This window comes from Strix uralensis, chromosome 1 (assembly GCF_047716275.1).
Source record: "Strix uralensis isolate ZFMK-TIS-50842 chromosome 1, bStrUra1, whole genome shotgun sequence".
In the NCBI taxonomy this organism is placed as follows: Eukaryota; Metazoa; Chordata; class Aves; order Strigiformes; family Strigidae; genus Strix; species Strix uralensis.
Window position 1 is genome coordinate 17,098,134 of NC_133972.1, and position 17,996 is coordinate 17,116,129.

At 52.2% G+C, this 17,996-nt stretch overlaps 1 protein-coding gene across 2 annotated transcripts in view; it reads right to left on the reverse strand.

The window, feature by feature from the left end:
* AGAP3 (ArfGAP with GTPase domain, ankyrin repeat and PH domain 3) overlaps positions 1–16,531 on the reverse strand; it is a 148,568-nt gene extending 132,037 nt beyond the window's left edge. For both annotated transcript variants that reach the window (XM_074851197.1, XM_074851274.1), the window contains exon 1: positions 16,141–16,531. In XM_074851197.1, coding sequence (XP_074707298.1) covers positions 16,141–16,417 — 277 coding nt within the window. In that variant the 5' untranslated portion in view covers positions 16,418–16,531. The remainder of the gene's footprint in view (positions 1–16,140) is intronic.
* Between the last annotated feature and the right edge of the window lie 1,465 nt (positions 16,532–17,996).

A 17,996-nucleotide genomic window follows, 5' to 3' on the forward strand; every position in this document is an offset into this window, starting at 1 on the left:
TTAAATGAAAAGGCACAAACAACTGGAAAGTAATGGTCTTAGAAAGAGTGAGCTCACAGAAAGCACCACTTTCCTGCTTATGCTGATTTTTAGTCAGTATTGAAATAATGGAGATATTCTGGAATGACTGAAACAGAGTGAAGTTACCTCAGTATTCAGAAAAGAACACACAGACTCCTCCAAGTAATCAGCAGCTATCTGGCTTGATATCAACCCCCTGCAAAGTCAGGGGAAGGATTATAGAATCACAGAATGATCTCGGTTGGAAAAGACCTTGAAGATCATCCAGTCCCACCATTAACCTCACACTGACCGTTCTCAACTCCACATTAATGGAACTGATTTTTTTCTAAAACAGAAATTCAAGTTATAGATGTGATTTCATTCTTCCAGGTGTTTAAAGTGTTGCTGATAAAGACAATTCTGTCTATATTTTCATGAAGATGTCACTTATTACTACACAATACTCTTATTAAAAGTCATTCATGGTAAATGCAGTAAGAACTGGTGGCTAAATGACTAGTCTCAGAAAACAGCCAGAGAGAGTTCATGATAACAAGGAAGAGGATACCTAGTGACACTTTGGAGCTGTCCTAGTGATGAGGGGAAGCTCCAGACAACTGGGAAAATGCTTTTGCTACGCCCATCTCCAAGACACGCGAGGTGGCAAACGCCAGAAACACCGGGACAGCCAGCTCCCCCAAGGACCACAGAGCACATGAGCAACGAGGGGGTAACCAGGAACTGTCGGTTTGGATTTATCACGGCGGATCATCTACAATCAACCCGATCACCTCACGAAACGGCTGGGCTGAGGAAACATGGAGACACGCAGATGTCTGTGTTTGGGCACAAGGATTCCCGTGCAGCGGTGCCAGCTGGGAAGCTGCTGGCTGACCACAGCCTGCCAGAGAAGGGCCTTGGGTCAAGGCACACACCAGGCCAAGTAAAGCCAACAGCACATGCTCACAGCAAGGAAGGCAGACTGCATCCTGGGTCGTGTCAGCAGAAGCATGGTCAGCGGACTGAAGGAGTCTGTCATGTCTCTCTACTCAACACTGGTGAGGTTGCACCAGTTTGGGGCTCCCCAGTTCAAGAGGGATGTTGAAAAACTGGTGAGTGTCCAACAGATGGCTACCAAGGGGTGAGGGGCTTGATCTACATGGTGACACTGAGGAGATGGGCTTCCTCAGTCTGGCAAAGAGGAGGCAAAGGGGCAAATTAATAGTGGCCTTCAGCTACATGAAAGATGTAGTTGAACCCTTCACGTGTCATGGCTTTGGACCACAGAGACTGAGTGCTAGAAAAAACTTCTCCACTAAGGGAATAGCACCTGCAGAGATGTGGTATCATTTCCATTCTGAAGAGTTTTCTAGACTCAGCCAGAGAAAGCTACAGCCAACACAATCTAGCGTTGGTGAGAGTGAGACTTTGAGTAGGCCGGACTGGAGACTTCCAGAGATCCAAACAACACTTCTCTGATGGTATGAACAAATCAGTACCAGACCTGATGCTATTCAATGCTTTCTCTGTGTGATCCAATAATGCAAGTAAAAGTAAGATCATGGTTGAAAAACATCTGGTTGATGCTGTAGCTTGGAGAATCTAGGACTAGGACATGACTGAGTGACCTGAATCACTTTGCAAGCTGAGCCCATTCAGCTAAAGCAGCTTTTTGTACTGCCCAATGCAAAGTGTTTTGGCAAAGGATTACCAGTCAACCCCACAGGAAGGTGTTTTGACCAAGGGTTACCAGTCATCCCCGTCGCATGGGGTCTTAAATCCTGGGAAAGGTTCAAAGATCCAAGCAGATGAGCAGTTCATCATTAGTCCTCAATGCAATGCTGAAGTAAAAGAGCCAAATGATCCTTAGATACTTAAAAAGAACAGTCAATAGAGAAAGGAGATGGATTTACAGTAAATGTAACTGTGGTTGAGCCAAATAACAGCTTGCTGCCTATAGTCTGATTTTTTTATCTTAAGAACTCTAGGTAATGAAGAGCCATAAAAATTCTTTGAAGGCCACAATAGATGAACTCACAAAGAGACATTTAACGAGCATTATGCGATTAACTTTCCAAGAAGAACATCAAGAGATAATTGATTATAAAGTAAAAGTAAACTTTTCAGGGACTAATGTTCAGGTAACAAAGTTTTATTTAGTCCAATCTAAAGAAACAAGTAAAAAAAATGGAACTTTAAATGAGATGAATGCAAATTAGAAATTAAATGCTAGCTATCAGTAGCTAGAGGAATTAACAACTGGAACAACCGACCAAAGGAAACGGTGGATTGGGCACCGTTGCAAACGTGTTGCCTAGGGAGGGTGTGGAACCCCCATCCCTGGAGGTTTTCAAGACCTTTTCAGCTGGATAAAGCCCTTCGTAACCTGCTTAGATGGCAAAGCTGACCTTGCGTTAAGCAGGACGTTGCACTACAGCCCTCCCAAGGTCCCTTCCAACAGGGACGGTTCTGCCATTCTCCTCCTCGTGACATTTTTCAGTCCAACCTACACTTTTGTCTGGGAAATGCTTCAGCCAAACAATTTATTAAGCTAAATAGTGGGGTAATAACACGAGTTTTATTAGTTCACAATGCACAGCAAAATAATTGAACAGACACTCCACTATCAAATTCTGTGTTTAAGAGACAAAACCCACAACACCCAGTTGATTGAGCACAACATACTTATACGCATTTTCTCCTCACAAGACTTTAGTCTCACCCCTTACCTCTAACCATCACAATTTCCTCGTGCCCTTCTGTCACAAGCTCACTGAATGTCTCATCACAGACACGTTGTGCAATCCTCTCTCCAACAACCCACTCTCAAGCCTGGCCTCCCGAGCAGAAGGGATGATTCTCCCACACCCATTTCTTACTTGTATCAGGCCACGTGCCATTTTGTCCTCCAATTTTATCTTAGACACTCTCCAACTTAATTTCCACATCTTACAGTCTACCATAGCATCCTTCAGCAAATTCTCTGAAGAAAGCTGTTGGGAGGAAGCAGAGCAGAAAAAAGACTGTCCACAAATTCTTATGATGTATCAGAGGAAGGACAGCAAACTAGAAACAAGAGACTCCACCAAAGCAGATGTTACTAAACTCCACAGGCAAGATCTTAATAGAAGCAAATCACAAGGAGGGGGGAAGAAAAAAAACCAACCCCACCCCCCCACCCCCCCAAAAAAAAAATACATTACAGAAAGCTGGCAGATCTTCAAAGCAGTGGTGCTAATGGCACAAACAGAAATTATCCTGGTGCAAAGGAATAACAAGTGTGGTAGGAGACCAACTTGGCTAACTCACACAAGCTCATTGGTCTCAGGCACAGGAAGGCATGCATGTGGAAAGTGGAAATTAGGTCAGATTAATAAAGATAAATACAAAAGAGTGGCATCAGCACCACAGACTGAACTCAAAACAGCTATGCAAAGAGTAAGAGGTGACTAGCAACAAACAGCAAAGACAAGAAGCAATTCTCCTGTACATTAGTAATCAACATAACAACATGAAAAAGATTGGCCTATTACTCAGTGGACAGAAAAAGCAATTGAGAAATTACACCGAGGACAAAGTGTTTTAGCCTTTTTGCAATAGTCTTCATTATAAACAGCAAAGAGGTGTCTAGCACGAAAAGTAGTGGCCAAAGAATATACCTAAGATTTCAGTAAAAAAATGCAATGTCAGATTTTGATTAACCTGACCCTGGAATGCTTAACTGTCGTCTGGAGCAACCTTGGAAGAGCTCAAGCCCTGAAAGCTCTCGGCTGATGGAAGGCAACTGCACTGAAAAAGGCAAGAGTAGTGCTCACCTTTAAAAACAAACAATCAGAGAAGCTAAGAACTCACAGATCACTCTGATTCAAAACACTGAAAAAAAGCAACAACCTGTAAGTCCCTGGAAGACAAGGCAAGCATTAGTACATATGGATTTATTAGGAACAGCGTCTAACCAACGTCAGCTCTTTCTGCAATGGGGTAACAGACCTTCAGCACTGCGGAGAAACAGATGTTAAGCATCATACATTAAGTAATGTTTTTGACTGTTTTACATGGTATTTTCAAAACTAATTTAATGAAGGATAAACCGACTATGGGCTCAGAACAATACTGATTTGATAACTACCATACAAATTGAAATGAGTATCAACGTGGATTGGGCAAGGTTTCTCCTAAGTTCAGCTCTTCAATATTCATTCCAGATGATGGAAGAGAGCATGCTTATTAAAATTGCAGGTGGCACGAAACTAAGAGTGACTGCATGGATTAGAATCCTAAATGGCTTTGTCAAATTAGAGAAATTGTCTAAAAAGGATTAAATTCCAAAGGGGCAGTTGTGAGGGTCTGCACTTATGCAGCATTAATCATTTGCCTAAGACCAGGACAGAGAGCTGTGGAATAGTTAGCAACCCTTCAGAAAAGGATCTGGGGGTCAAAATGGATCACAAACCAACAAGAGCCTGCAATACCGTATTTCTGAGAAAAGGCAATCACCGTGTTGAATCATATGAACAGAAGAAGTTCTGCATTGTGCTTTTTCCAGCACTGGCTGAGTGCCACACCCAGCCTTGGGTACCACCTTCCCAAGGGGACACGATCAAGGGGAGAGTCCAGAGGAGCACGAAGATGAACAGAGGGCCAGAAAATGTCACGGACAGTGACCTGAAGTTATTAAGCCTAAAGTAGCAGATTCTGCTACAGTTTTCAAGTATGGACAGAGGCTGCTGCAAAAAGGAAAGGAACGATCTGTTCCCTTTGTCCTTGTTAAGTGGCTGAAATTGGGAGAAAAAAAGATTCAGCTTAAACTTTATAAGGAAAAGGACAGTTAAACACTGAAAGAGATTTCACAGAACCCTAGAATGGTTTGGATTGGAAAGGACCTTCAATGACCATCCATTTCCAACCCCCCTGCCACGGGCAGGGACACCTTCCACTAGCCCAGGTTGCTCAAAGCCCCGTCCAACCTGGCCTTGAACACTGCCAGGGAGGGGGCAGCCACAGCTGCTCTGGGAAACCTGTGCCAGTGTCTCACCACCCTCACCATACAACATTTCTTCCTTATGTCCCATCTAAACCTACCGTCTCTCAGTTTAAAACTGTTGCCCCTTGACCTATCACTATGGGCCTTGGTAAAGTCTCTCCCCACCTTTCCTGTAGCCCCTTTAAGTACTGGGAGGATGCTCCAAGGTCTCCCTGGAGCTGTCTCTTCTCCAGGCTGAACAACCCCAACTCTCTCAGCCTGTCCTCACAGGGGAGGTGTTCCAGCCCTTGGATCACTTTCGTGGCCTCCTCTGAACCTGCTCCAACAGGTCCATGTCTGTCTTGTACTGTGGACAGCAGAGCTGGATCCAGGTGGGGTCTCATGAGAGCAGAGTAGAGAGGAAGAATACCCTCCCTCAACCTGTTGGCCACACTTCTCTTGATGCAGCCAAGGATACGGTTGGCTTTCTGGGCTGCAAGAACACATTGCCCGCTCATGTCTTATTTTTCATCTGCCAATATCCCCGAGTCCTTCTCCGCAGAGCTGCTCTCAGTCAGTCCATCCCCCAGCCTCTGCTGGCACTGGGGATTGCCCTCACCCACGTGCAGGACCTTGCACTTGGCCTTGTTGAACTTCATGTGGTTCACATGGGCCCACTCCTCCAGCCTGTCAGGGTCCCTCTGGACAGCACATCCCTTCCCTCCAGCCTGGTGTCACCTGCAAACATGCTGAGGGTGCGCTCAATCCCACCATCTCTGTCATTAATAAAGATACTGAGCAGTCCCAGTATGGACCCCTGAGGGACACCACTCGTTACTGGTTTCCATTTGGACATTGAGCCATTGACTGTAACTCTTTGGATGCAGCCATCCCAATTCCTTACCTACCTAACACTCCATCCATCAAATCCATCTCTCTCCAGTCTCCTGGGAAGGCTTCAGGTGTACTGTCACTGACAGTCTTTTAGAAGCTGGTTAGACAAACACTGCTCAGGAAGGACAGACACCTTGACCCCAGGCAGGAAGGTGGGTAAATGATCTCCCATTGCCCTTTCCCATCTCACCAGGAGATTGGACAAGGTTGCTCCTGCCTCACGAGCAGATTTTGGAGTCTTCTGCACCCTGCCAGCTACTCCTTCAGGAATCCAGCTGGCCACGACGCCTTGTCCTCATTGGCCTCAGCAATTCTTTTATTCTCTTAGTTCTCCTGCTAGTTCTCTACTGCCTCCTTCACCAGCCTCAAAAAGATCGTTCTCATCCCTCCACCTTCGGTTTCGCTACGTTTTTCTGGCATCTCACATGGCTCTGCCCATAGCACCTTCTTTTCTCTCTTCACGCTTCTTCTAGCTAGCCTTATGTTTTAATTTAATACCATCTCTCAGCTCTATGTTGATGATTCATAGTTCTGCCTTTCTATTCCTGGACTGTCTCCTGTCCAAAATGAAGTCTCAGCTTATTTTCCCCTCCAGCATTTCAAGTGTGTACCCACAAGCCCAAGCTCTACATGATTAAAGAGAGCTGTAACTAATCCCAGCTTTGTCCCCTGTTTCCCCAAGCCCTTGCTGCTCGATGCCTGGGGACATCACTTAGATCCTGTCTGTGAATGAAGGACACAATTTAGACAGGGAACAGAGTTCATGGACGTAACTCTCCTCTCCATATCCTGCTTGTCCCTAAACCCCTACAGAGCTACACAAGTTACAGTCACTGAAATACAACCTTTATCACCTGGCCACACAAAGACCCCAGGATTCCATTCTAAATCAATCACTATTGCACCCTTCCCCCCAAAATTGTCTATAACGCACAAAATCATGCCTCATCCATATTCAGTCAGAACGCTGCTGCTAAAATTATCTTCCTAACCTCTCTTTCTTAAACAGGCCAACCCTCCCTTTGAATCCCCCCTCCGGGTCCTCCTCTTCTGTCACGTCAACTGCAAGCTGCTTGTCTTCACCCTCCCGAACTACTCATACGTTAACAACTATCCTTCCTTTGCTGCTGAAGAGCTGACTCTTCTCCCTCCCAAACTATGACAGCAAATCTCCACTTCCCAGCTGCTAAATTTCAAGCAAACACCTCTCTATTTTTTCCCATTTGTACTTCATGTTTGAAAAGAGCTCTCTGTAAACAACCTGAAATCCGCTTTGTATCCTCCTTCAGATTACTCCTTAAAGCTCTCCTGTGCCTCTGTACTCACCAGAAACATCAAAAACAACACAGGTTAGACGACAGCCATGTTAAGCCCGTGTCCATGATGAAGGCCATGCTGTCCCACTGTCTCTGTGCACTCCCCGCTTCCTCATCGGCATCTGCCACTCATTTTTAAATAAACTACCAGACCTCTGTGGCAGGGGTCTCCTCGCCCCGTGCTTTCACAGCATCTTCTGCAGGAGGAACCTGATCAGAGAAGGCTCCAAGGTGTGACTGTAATGAAGAAACCAGTAACAGAAGAAGCAGACTCACATCTAACTGTTCCCAAACAGACGTGCCATAGCGCTTTCAACCCTGCACCACCCATCACCCACTGGGGACAGCACCAGCCTCGGCCACCCGCCTGCCAGCCAGCAGAGCTGCTTCGTTAATGCACTTGCGCTCCATTCACCTCCACGCATTCATCTGGAGACTGGGGAAGGGACACACACTCGCTAGAGGCTGATCTGAAGGTCAAAACCCTTTTTGTTAAGCACAGGAGTCGCTGCTGGGCTAAATATCAAAAGCTGTCCAAAAAACAACAGCAGGATTCAAGCCAGCAACAAACATGCTACAGGGAGCAAGTGTCAGGGGCTGACAGCCCACATTATCCATGGTAGCAAGTTGAGACATGAAATGATGAACCCAAAGCCGGTGGCTCCCAACCCTCCAGGACTACAGCATCGGCACGACGAGACCAGGATTTCGGACGCAGCAGCCAGCAACCAGTTAGCTGTAACTGAGGCGCAGTGCCCTCGATGACTGAGTGAATTTCATCACCACACAGATCACATGGAAAGAACAAGATCTCACACATAACCCCAGGGAAGAACTTCCAGAGTGACTCATGCAAGCCAGAGGTTCCAGCACTGAGATGGAGCCCCACGGCAGCAAGGCACTGAGGACGCACGCAAACGCCCCTTTCCCTCGGTGCGGCGTGAGCTGGGTCACTCTGCTCTGTCTAGATATCAAATTTCTTGGGATTTGTAGGAATTCAGAAACAGCAGGGGTTTGCCAGGTTTCGTTGAAAGTGGACAGCAGGTCTGAAAGTTACTGGGGCATTAGAGGCAAGCAGACACAGAAGAACAGGTCTTAATCAATCACAAGAACCTCTTGATTTTTAGCCTTCCTGCCTCAGAAGACTCCTTGCTCTCACCACAACACTTCAGAAAATCCACATGAATAGGCACAGACCAGCTTCAGCGCCGGTAGTGATGCCCAGAGCATTGCAGGAGGAAGCAGAAGGAAATAAGACCACAGCTGCCTGTTTCATGCAGGGCACTGTAGGCAGAAATAAAACGGACGTGGTTTGTTCACTCCATGCAGCTGCTATACAGGAGGCTCTGACTCGCAGACAGTCCTGGAGGAGGATTTTAAGAAAAAAAAAAATCAGACACCAAAGCAGGAAGGTGGGATCACAAAGAGAAAAGGAATCCTTCTGCACAGCAAGGGATGCAGTAGAAGCATGATGGTATTACTGAGGTGCTTGTCAAGGTTTTAAGCTCTCATTACAGGCATGTTGCTGGGGCAGCTCATGTACCCCTCAATTTCTAGCAGTCAGACTTTTGTATCAGCCCTTTGCTGCTTCTTCAGAACTCACGGCCATTGCCCACATCCTTCTCACATTCAGCGCCAGCTAAGGGTGTGACTGGGATCAAGGGCTGCCACCCCATAGCCCAGGGGTATCAGGAACACCCAGTCTTCCCCAGGGTCTACTTCTGATGAGGAGAGAAGGTGGCACCCATTTCATGTCAGCCAGCCCATCTAGAAACACAATTTAAGGTCCAGATCAGATGTAACTTAAACCTAGTTTGGCCACCTAAATTCACCAAAAGTCCTATCACCAGCTTTGAACAGCCAGCCTGGACGCACAAACGCCTTTAACCCTCATCTTGGTGAAATTCCAGAGGAGAGAGCCCAGCGCTGCCCAAGACTCGAAGGTCTCTGCACAGAAAGCAGACACATCGGGAGCTCTAGGAAATCTCCCGAAAGCAGATGGCAAGATCAACTACTCACAGATCAATTGCCAAAAACCAACCACACTCGAATCTCTCCTCCTGGGTCCTCACCAGGCAAAGCCCTGGCCACAGCCCTGGCCACTGCAGCCCAAGCATAGAAGGAAAGCACAAGCAACAGTCCCTGCCACAAACCGAGGTCTTGCCCTGCTCCGAACACAGGGGCAGCTCCCGGGGTCAGGGTCACCACAGCTATCCCCATTCCAACAGAGACCCGGGCAGCTGCCACTCAGTGCGACGTCGCTGCTTGAAGCACAGGTAAAGTGCAAAACTCTCCCTAAACAAGCAAAAGATTCTGTGCAACCAAACTGTGAAACTCCCTGCTGGGAGAAATCGTGAGGGCTACGAGCTAATGTTGGGTCAAGACTGAGCAATCCGAGGGAGTCACCAAGGACTAAACAACACACAGGAACCATACCGAGCTCAGAAGACCTGCCGACGTCTGGCAAAACACTCAGAGAGAGCACTCCTTCAACAGGCACTGGTTCCCACACGTCTCCCCCACAGGGCATTCGACCTGTGCTGTTGTCACAGTCAGGATATTTAGTAAACAGACTTTTGCTGTAAGCTGTCTCGCACAAGCTCAGAACCAGCAAAATTCTGAGCTTTGCCTTCCCCCCAGCCCTGACTGCGCATTCATGCGGTCGCACGGTGAGCCCGGTGAGCAACCAAACACTGACCCAACCAGACCCCGGTGCAAAGCTCGGTTTGTACCAGAACAGTTCCCTGATCCAGCTCACCATGCAGCAGCCAGCACTGGCAAAAGGGAGGGCGGGCAAGGAAGAGTTGCATTGTCCCTTCTAGCAGCAACCACACACATGTTGGATTGAGGTAATTGTGAAACCGCAGCCACAGAAGTCTCCAGTGCTCTCGCTGAGGCCACGTCCATTTCCCGTTCTTTCCCTGCGGCGTGCCTCCACCTCCCCATCTTTTCCTCTTTAGCCACAACATCAGAGTTCTTGCCCCCGCAATGCCAAAAAATTTCTCTTCCCTCACCGCAGCACCTGCAACTTCATCCTACTCAGTCTTCAGCTACCAAGATCATCCTCCAGTCTTCCTGCTCCAGCTTCATCATCTCTCCCAACTCCTGTCGATCACAGCATCAAGCAATTTCTTTTTCTGATTTTCTGACTCTTCCACAAGACCTTGCTCTTGAGTTGTGAGCTCTATGAAGTAAGAACTGCATCTGGCAAAGGTGACTCCAGATGACTGGGGCCACAATATAAAACTTAAAAATAGTGGATGTATTTGCCCAAGGGTGTTACAGGCCCCCTTCAGCCACGTTTCTGCTCTGTCCATCCCTCCCACAGGGCCAAGGTCTCCCCTCACACTCCAGGACTCTCCCCACACAGATCCTTCCCTTGTGCCACTCACGCCAGGCACTGGCTCTGGGAGATGCTGAGCAGAGTCAGACCTGCCAACACCTCTGCCAGGCAAGGACACACGCCGTGTTAGAGGACCCAGGGCTTTTCCTTGCTAGCACATAAGGCAGCTCGAGAAGCACTTCTGAGCGGCCTCAGGAGTCTCTCCTGGGAGTCTGCCCTGAGACCCCAGCACCCCCCATCCCAACAAAACAGAGTGTGTGATCAGAATGTTTGCTGGATCGCTCATTTTTGTGTTCTTTCAACCACCTTTGCACTTCATTCCCAGCAAAGCTCAAGACTATGGTGACAGAGAAGTCCTGCCCCGATCCCAGCAGAGGACAGGCAGCTGCCCAGGATGCCCAGCTCCAGTCCCGGGGGCAGAGATGCACTGACAGCTCTGAAGTTTGGAAGAGATGGAGCACAGCTCCTCCCACCGCACCCTGCTGCCATTCCCTGTGGTTTCCAAGCCTTCGGGAACTTACAGGCACACATAAACAGGGCAATTTTGCAGAGGTCATGGAATTAGCAGGAAAAAGCTAGCTAAGCAGAACAGTCTCCTTCCCAAAGGGTGTAATTTACTTGAGGCTGATTCAGCTGAGCAAGGACATGCCAGCGAACCCTGCCCGTGGCCTGGCAGCACGGGGCTCCCCAGAACTGAGGCAGGACGCTGGGAGGACTCCAGTGAGCTTCCTTCTTATCTTCCTCAAGAAGATCCTGTATCAATGGCAACTCCTGCCTCAGATTTTGCTTTGTGAATCAGAGCATCAGGAACCCGTTTCAAAAGGCATTGGAAGAGGATGCAGAATAGAGCAGTAAAACTTATGCTGGAACTGAATAAAATGACAAGGTTCAGCCAGTTTAACTCATCACAGAAGGAGACAGAAAAGTGACCTCATTAATCAGTACAAGCGGTTTTAAACACAAAAATATGCAGTATCAAAGGACTACTTAGAGAGAAATGCAAAAAAAAAAAAATATCCGGGATGTTGGAGATGCCTATTGAAAAAATTATGCTAATTATTAACAGCAAGACAGCTAATAATGGAGAAAAATTCCTAAGGTAGCAAGGCCCTAGCCTGCAACTGTATCTCAAAGATATGCCTTAACCACATGCCTTATATTTAGCCAATTGGGAAAAGGCTAAAATCCTGGGACGAAAGTGTTCATACCAAGTGACCCAACAGTCCATTCTGGTCTTAAACCCAGCAAAACAGCTGGGACCTGGAGCAATCAAAGCCAACATCCAAAGGTAATTCCTGCCCAACAAAAGCCAGATGCAGAGCCACAGTTAACCACCGGCTCTGCTATCGGCAGATCATTTTCCAGGGCTTTTTTTCATCCTGTGCCTCTGCCAGAGAAGCAACAGCTGAAAAACGTAGAGGAAAGCTTTTCCAAACTAATCCCGCTTCTTCAAATGCAGAAAGGAATCAAAACGAGTTTAGAAGTGTGTTGGAGGGGTGTGAAAGGAAAATAAAGAGAAAAACACACGCTCCGAGTAAAACTCTGACCACAGAGAGATTCTTGCTCCTACTACCTGGCCACCAAGTCCTCTCACCACGGCTGACAATCTCCAAGCTTTTCCCTTAGGTGGGCTGCACAACGCGTGCATGACAGCTAACATCAGGAAAAAATTCCTGTCATTTGACAAACGTTCTGTTGAGGGATCTCACCTATTTCTCCTCGTCTGCCTTCCACCTCCTCCCTCCTGGCCTTTGCTACTTTACGCACACAGAAGACCTCTGCGTAACCATCTTCTCAGCCCCGCACCATGACCCTCATTCCTCCTGGCTCACCCTCTCCTGGGTGTCAGTGGATCCACGCTGGCTCCTGCTGCCCCACGCAACTGGCAGTCCCCATCCTGCACATCCCTCACATAATTCTCTGCGCCGTCAGCATCGCTCTCCCTGCCTAGAACCTCCGTTTTGGTCACTTCTGAAAACTGACTTCTATGAAAGAAATTAAGTGCTGTGTAATTAATTTGTTCTAATTACAAATTCTAATAATATAAATCTGCCTATAGTCTGTTCTAGAATAACATAGTTCAGGGTCACATTTATTACAAGCAGGGGTTGTACCAATCTCAGAACTAAAGTTGTGTATCATTTTGCTTTATGCATATGTAAAATCTTTTCTAGAGCTCAGCAGCTTGCAACAGTCTCTGAAATTTGGCAAAGAAACAAGCCTGGGATGAGGGAAATGCTTTTTGCTAGCCCCCTGAAAATCTGTCCAAATTTGGCGCTTAGAAACTACTGAAAACCACCAGGTCCTGCCTGTGATTCAGCTGACGCTGGCAACCAGCCAAACCCACCGCCTTCCCCAGCCCTGGGTGCCCAACAGCCCTTTCTCCTGCCACAGCCTCTAAACGAAGCTCCGGCTACAAGGAGACCAAAATAAAGCAGATTACCCTTTCCTCCCGCAGAGACACTCTGAACAACCACCCCCCTTCGGGCCCAGGAGAGGCTGACCGGCGAGCAGCCGCAGGCTCCATCCGCGTGTGGCTTTCACCCTGTCGCCGACTCCAAACTCTTCTCGTTCCTCCTCAGGAAAAGGCTCCTTCCCCCCTCGACCCAGCAGGGCTCCCGGCTGCAGCAGCCTACCCAACACCGCTTTATCTCTCTCCCTGGCAATGCTGTCTGCAGCACGAGCCACAAAACCACAAGGTTTCTGTACAACACACCTTCAGCTAACGCCTCCCCCTCATACCCACCAACGCTGCTCCGAAGGCGAAAACCTGCACTGAAGCGATGGCCGGAGGGCGGACGGCTCCGGCACACCGCTACCGCTGCAGAAAGGAACCGGCCCCTGCCCTCTTCCCTTTGAAAAATGAAGGAATTGCCTGCAGAAAAAGAATCTGGTAAGAGGATGTGAGCAACTCTTGAACGATCCAGCAGTGTTAGGAAGTTGAATTTGGGATTTCACCGGCAACTTCCGTAACAGATTTTAGGACCAGAAGCAGTCGTTACAGTCGCAGAATCCGATCTGCGGATCAAGAACATAAACCAACAAACAAAAAACCCTCTTCCAGTATCAAGCCCAAAACATGCAGTTTAGAAGGATATTCCCTTCCAGACTCAGGCACTCCACGATGTGATAACATCTCCAGCAAAACTCTTCCAGCGGTTAGTTGCCCCCACCGTTAATTCAGTCTCTCGCATGTACCTGGTAACGTAAGTGCACAATCGCAGCACGCTTTCCACCAGCATCATGATTTAACCCAGTGCCTAGCAGGTAAGTGGGGAACGCAGCCAAGATAAGGAAATCTGTGGGATTCCTGCTCTGGCAAATCCATAGGTGGAAAAAAAGAAGGAGGAGATGGGGAAGGACCAGAAGAGACAGGACAGGTCTGTAGCTGGAGCAGGCAAAGCCCCCGAAGACACCTGGCCTCCAGCCCCATGTGAAGCCTAGCAAGCGCGCCATGGGCGCCTGCCAGTGCGCTGGTCGCTCTTCACACCCCATCCTTGGGTTAAATGGGACAGCTGCCGTCCAGTTTTGGGAAGCCCTGACCGTGTAAAAGAATTTTGTTTTCACACGTTCCTTTCAGCAGCAGGAGAAAACAGGCACCAGGAGTGAAGTTGCTAAGAGACGCACCTAAACGCCAACCTGCTCGCCATCAGCTTACAGATGTTCACAGGGCGCGGGCGGGTGAGGACAGAGAGCGGCCGGGGAGGGACACACACACACCCAATGCCCAGGGGAGCACGGGAGCGGCTCTACATCCCTGCAGGGGGGACGTAGGCACGAGGGGCAGGGACGCGGCAAGCCCGGGAGGGTTGGCCACCCACACTCTGCCTGCCGGGGTGGCCCCGGGAGCAACACCCGGTTTCGTAGAGCGGTATTGCAGTTGGTAGCTCCTCTGTCCCACAACACGGGAATCACGAGCAGGATCAGACCACGTCATCACAGTTACCGGTCCCTCGGGTCTTCCACTGCAGCCAGCATCAGAGGCACCAAGGAAGAGCTGCAGGAACCCCATGGGAACAGATGCAAGACGGTCTTGCCCCACCAGAACCCTCCCAATCTCCCGAGCAGGAGACTGGCTGGAGCCAGAGGCACAGAGCTAAGGCACTGCCACGGCCCGTGCCAGCCCCGTGCGCTCCCGCTGATCTCCGGTGCAAACACCCTCCCTCCACACCTCATTAAATTCCCTTAATTCCATGGCTTTCTGTGGCAGGAGACCTCACAGAGCAGTCACGCAAGTGGAGAAAAGCCCCCTCCTTTTCTTGGTTTTACATTTGTCCCGTTCTCATCCCACTGAGCGTCCTTTGTCCTTGCACCGCAAGACAGATGAAACAAATTCTCGAATTTACATTCCCTCAACCACGCAATCTTTTAGACCTCTGTTACTGCCCCTCTTACTTTTCTTCTCTCCAAAGAAACCATCCCAAAGACTGAAGCGGGACGCAGGCACCTCGAGAGGAGCTCCAGGGAAGCCGTCTGGCCCGGACTGCCACCCCCGTGCAGCGTCACCAGCCGCGGAGGCCGGCATCCCGCCGCTCCCGCGCCCGAACCAGCCCCGCATGCCACCTGCGGCGACATTTCTGGCGTGAGTTAGCGGGAGCAGACCCGAACACGCTGCCAAAAATCGAGCAGAGACAACAATAAACCCCGGCAGGGAAACAGCAACGCTCGAGAAGCCACCAAACCGACCAGGACGCCTTACATGGACCAAACGGCACCCACGGCCCCAAGGCTTTCTTTGCTAAAGGGTGAAGCCTTGCTGCAAAAATCTGAAGGTTTCGGATCACTGAAGCCAGCCGGGAGCCGCCTCCCAGCCTGACACCAGCCTCAGCCCAGAGCTGAGAATCCTTCCCCTCTCCCTCATCCATCCCTTCGCTTGCTCTCATCAGCCGCCAGTTCCTTGGGCCGAGGCTGCAGTTTTCCGCATTTTTCATTTTAACAGGCTTCAGCCCATCGCACACCCCACGGCATTCCGCTGCCCGCCGGTTCGGAGGGCAGATCTCCCCCTCCCCGGGCTCTCGGTGCCCCAGGCTGCAGCTCCCCGGTGGGAAGGACGAAAACGAGCGTCCTCCCGCCCTCCTCAGCCCGCCGGGCCGCGACCACCGGCGCTACAGGCCGCGGCGGCGGGCCGGGACCCCGGGGGCGGCGGCGGAGTGTCCCCCGCTCCCTCCCTCCCTCCCTCCCTCCCTCCTTCCCCTCCCGCCCGGCGCCTGCAGCCCCCGGGCCGGGGCCCAGCGCGGCCACGGGCGCCCCCAGCGCGGCTCCCGGCGGCGGAGCGGGGATGGGGGGGCGCCGCGCCCCGCAGGCCCCGGCCCGCCTCAGCGCAGGCCGCGGCCCGGCCCCGCCGCGCCTCCGGCCACCCCCGCGGGCCGGCGCGGCCGCTTCCCGCTGCTGCGGGGCCCGGCGGGCGGCGCGGCCGGTACCGGTCAGGCCCCAGCCGGGCCCCGCGGGCAGGCAGCGGGCGAGGCCGCCGCCCCCGGCGGGCACCGGGAGCAGGTGCAGCGGCCGGCGGGGACAAAGGGCAGCGGCGACGGCCCGGTTGGGTTCGGCGCGGCGCGGTGGGGTCCGGCCCGGCTGCCGCCGGTCGGCTTGGGTCGCCCCCCGGCCCGGGCCGCCCGCCTCACCCTCGATGGAGATGACGTGCTCGCGGATCTGGCTCTGCAGCGCCAGGTCCTCCACGCGCTCGATGAGGTCGTAGATGGCGTAGATGTTGGGGTGCACCGACTCGAAGCGCCCGATCTCGGCCCGGATCGCCGCCGAGTTGGACAGCCCGAACTGCGGCGGCGGCGGCCCGCCGGGCTGCGGGCCCGAGGGGCCGGGTACCGGCACCGGCACTGGCCCTCCCGGCGCCGCCAGGCTCTGCTGCTGCGGGCTCTGCCCGGGCCCGCCCTGGAAGTTCATGGCGGCGGCAGCGGCGGCGGCGGGGCAGCGGCGGGGCCGGCGGTCAGCGGCGCGGAGCCGCCGGTGGCCGCTGCATGGCCGCGCTCTGCGGGCTCCGCCGCTCTGCGGGCTCTGCCGCCGCCCCCGCGCCCGCCCCGCTCCGCGCCGCCGGCAGCGCGTCACGCACCGCCCCCGCCCCGCCCGCGTCACGCCGCCGGCACCGGGACCGGCCCCGGGGCGGGGCGGGGCGGGGGGAGCCCCGGACGGGCGCTGCCCCACGCGTGGCCCGGCCCCCGGCCCGCTCCCCCCGCTGCCCCGGGGACGGGGACGGGTCGGGTCAGGCCGGGGGACACGGCGGGGGTCCCTGTCCATCGGCACCCCGCCGGGCCCCCGCCGCCCCCACCGCCCCGTTGCCTCCCGAGAGTATTTTGGAGGTACCGTCATCGTTATGCTCGTCGCACCGAGGTCATTAATGAAACAAGGAGGTCCCTGAACGGTCACCAACCGCTGCCCCACCACCGCGGTGGGGTCCCCTCTGCGGTCACCCCCTGCCCACAGGGCCCCGCCGCCGTCACCCCGCTCCCACAGGCCGCTTCAGCAAAGGCCGGTGCCCCGGGGGATGCTCAGCGACAGTGGGTCAAGACTCGAGAGTGGTGCGTGGGTCCCATCGAACGAAGCCGCAAGCGGTCGCGCGGATCAGGCTCTCTCGGTGGCGACCGTCAGGCTGCCAGCCCCGTCGCTCCGGTTGGGCTTTATTGGGCCACCCGGGCTGTGCTCGCCGCTCTAAACAGCCCGCGAGGGGTGACCACGAGAAGGAGGAGGCTCCAGCCAGGGCACCGCGCTGGCAGCACTGCGGGCGTCCACGCCCCGGCCTGTGGGCAGCCTGAGAGCCAGCAGCACTCGCTGCCTGGCCGAGCCGCGGAGATTGGTGGAAACAAGACAGCACCTCCCAAAAAGCTGAGAAACAAAGAAAACAAGATCATAAACCCTGGTAGAGTAAATGAAAAAGTCTAATTAGGGAGATGAAGAAAGAACTGTGCCCAGGTGGCCAAGAAGGCCAATGGCATCCTGGCTTGGATCAGCAATAGCGTGGCCAGCAGGGACAGGGAAGGGATCTTACCCCTGTACTCGGCACTGGTGAGGCCGCACCTCGATGACTGGGTTCAGTTTTGGGCCCCTTGCTACAAAAAGGACATTGAATGACTCAAGCATGTCCAGAGAAGGGCAACAAAGCTGGTGCAGGGTCTGGAGCACAGGTCTGATGGGGAGCGGCTGAGGGAACTGGGGGGGTTTAGTCTGGAGAGGAGGAGGCTGAGGGGAGACCTCATCGCCCTCTACAACTACCTGAAAGGAGGGTGCAGAGAGGGGGGATGAGTCCCTTGAACCAAGGAACAAGCGATAGGACAAGAGGGAATGGCCTCAAGCTGCGCCAGGGAAGGTTCAGACTGGCTATTAGGAAGTATTTCTTTCCAGAAGGGGTTGTTGGGCGTTGGAATGGGCTGCCCAGGGCAGTGGTGGAGTCCCCATCCCTGGAGGGGTTGAAGAGTCGGGTTGACCCAGCGCTGAGGGATCTGGTGGAGTTGAGAACGGTCAGTGTGAG